Source organism: Austrofundulus limnaeus, unplaced genomic scaffold (genome assembly GCF_001266775.1).
Source record: "Austrofundulus limnaeus strain Quisiro unplaced genomic scaffold, Austrofundulus_limnaeus-1.0 Scaffold3443, whole genome shotgun sequence".
NCBI classification, from domain to species: domain Eukaryota; kingdom Metazoa; phylum Chordata; class Actinopteri; order Cyprinodontiformes; family Rivulidae; genus Austrofundulus; species Austrofundulus limnaeus.
Genome location: NW_013955845.1, coordinates 1 through 2,415, shown reverse-complemented (window position 1 = coordinate 2,415; position 2,415 = coordinate 1). Strand labels below are relative to the sequence as shown.

General features: G+C 44.3%; 1 protein-coding gene across 1 annotated transcript; it reads right to left on the bottom strand.

The window, feature by feature from the left end:
• Window position 1: 1 nt before the first annotated feature.
• On the bottom strand, window positions 2-2,076 carry si:busm1-48c11.3 (H-2 class II histocompatibility antigen, A-U alpha chain; the record flags this gene model as incomplete). Its single annotated transcript, XM_014000605.1, is given in 2 exon segments — window positions 2-202; window positions 1,792-2,076. Coding segments are annotated over 2 exon segments (413 nt in total), but the record flags the coding sequence as incomplete, so codon positions are not given.
• Between the last annotated feature and the right edge of the window lie 339 nt (window positions 2,077-2,415).

Sequence of the window (2,415 nt, the reverse complement as noted above, 5' to 3'; positions counted from 1 at the left end):
AATAAAAGGAAGAAAATCAAAACAGTTTTAAAAACAACATTTTAACAGTGATCAATGACATCATCTGCAGCCAATCATCTGCACTCATTTCCTTTGATGAGGAAGAAGGTTCCAGCAGCCACACCAAGAAGGCCAACTGTCAGACCCACTCCACAGAAGACTGAGGGTCCAAGACTGGGCTGAGGTGCATCGTCCTCAACATCTGGAGACAGAACAAAGACAAGACTGTCAACATCTGGAGACAGAGACAGACTGTCAACATCTGGAGACAGAACAGAGACAAGACTGTCAACATCTGGAGACAGAACAGAGACAAGACTGTCCACATCTAGAGACAGAACAGAGACAAAACTGTCCACATCTAAAGACAGAACAGAGACAAGACTGTCCACATCTGGAGACAGAACAGAGACAAGACTGTCCACATCTGGAGACAGAACAGAGACAAGACTGTCAACATCTGGAAACAGAACAGAGACAAGACTGTCCACATCTGGAGACAGAACAGTGAAAAGACTGTCAACATCTGGAGACAGAACAGAGACAAGACTGTCAACATCTGGAGATAGAGACAGACTGTCAACATCTGGAAACAGAACAGAGACAAGACTGTCAACATCTGGAGACAGAACAGAGACAAGACTGTCCACATCTGGAGACAGAACAGAGACAAGACTGTCAACATCTGGAGACAGAACAGTGAAAAGACTGTCAACATCTGGAGACAGAACAGAGACAAGACTGTCAACATGTGGAGACAGAACAGAGACAAGACTGTCAACATCTGGAGACAGAACAGAGACAAGACTGTGAACATCTGGAGACAGAGACAGACTGTCAACATCTGAAGACAGAGACAGACTGTCAACATCTGGAGACAGAAGAGACAAGATTGTCCACATCTGGAGACAGAACAGAGACAAGACTGTCAACATCTGGAGACAGAACAGTGAAATGACTGTCAACATCTGGAGACAGAACAGAGACAAGACTGTCAACATGTGGAGACAGAACAGAGACAAGACTGTCAACATCTGGAGACAGAACAGAGACAAGACTGTCAACATCTGGAGATAGAACAGAGACAAGACTGTCAACATCTGGAGACAGAGACAGACTGTCAACATCTGAAGACAGAGACAGACTGTCAAAATCTGGAAACAGAACAGAGACAAAACTGCCCACATCTGGAGACAGAACAGAGACAAGACTGTCAACATCTGGAGACAGAACAGTGAAAAGACTGTCAACATCTGGAAACAGAACAGAGACAAGACTATCAACATCTGGAGACAGAACAGAGACAAGACTGTCAACATCTGGAGACAGAGACAGACTGTCAACATCTGAAGACAGAGACAGACTGTCAAAATCTGGAAACAGAACAGAGACAAAACTGCCCACATCTGGAGACAGAACAGAGACAAGACTGTCAACATCTGGAGACAGAACAGTGAAAAGACTGTCAACATCTGGAAACAGAACAGAGACAAGACTATCAACATCTGGAGACAGAACAGAGACAGACTGTCATCATCTGGAGACAGATAAGAGACAATACTGTCAACATCTGGAAACAGAACAGAGACAAGACTGTCAACATCTGGAAACAGAACAGAGACAAGACTGTCAACATCTGGAAACAGGACAGAGACAAGACTGTCAACATCTGGAGACAGAGACAAGACTGTCCACATCTGGAGACAGAGACAGACTGAAGACTCCACATGTGGATCAGTCAGGTTTCAGCTCTATATGTTTTGCTCTCAGGTCTTAAGAGTTTTGTCTCACCCCAGATCCTGGTCTGTGGTTCCTGCAGGGCCACATGTTCCACTGAGCAGCTGTAGATGTCTCCCAGCTGTGGGACAAAGTCCAGTCTGGAGATCTGAGTGAAGTACCCATCGTTGTTGGGGAAAGGAACATTGATGCTGGACTCTCCAGTCACATTCAGTCCGTTCCTGGTCCACTGGACTCTAACAGGAGCAGGATAGAACCCAGAGACGTGACAGATCAGGATGTTCTTCTGTCCTGGCTCTATATCATCTCTGGGGTAGATCATCACACGAGACGGAGGATCTGAGGACAAACATTCAGTTTAATAATAAACTGATGGATCTGATCGGACAGAACAAGAAACTCAAGTTTAACAGAAACTGTTTGGATTCGATTTTATAACATTTTCTGAGAAGAAATAATGTTTTATCTTCTAACAGCAGAGTTCTCAGAGGTCTTTGTTTTCCAGTCTGACAGTTTTGTTGATGGATCTCCAACACGTCAGGACATGTTGAACTGAAATTATGTTTTAGAACCACAACACCTGTTATAGTCTGCCTGTCATGATCTGTGTTTTCATTCTGTCCCTCAGTTCTGATCACTGTTTTAGTGATTCTGTCGGACTTCATCCATTTCTCAGTC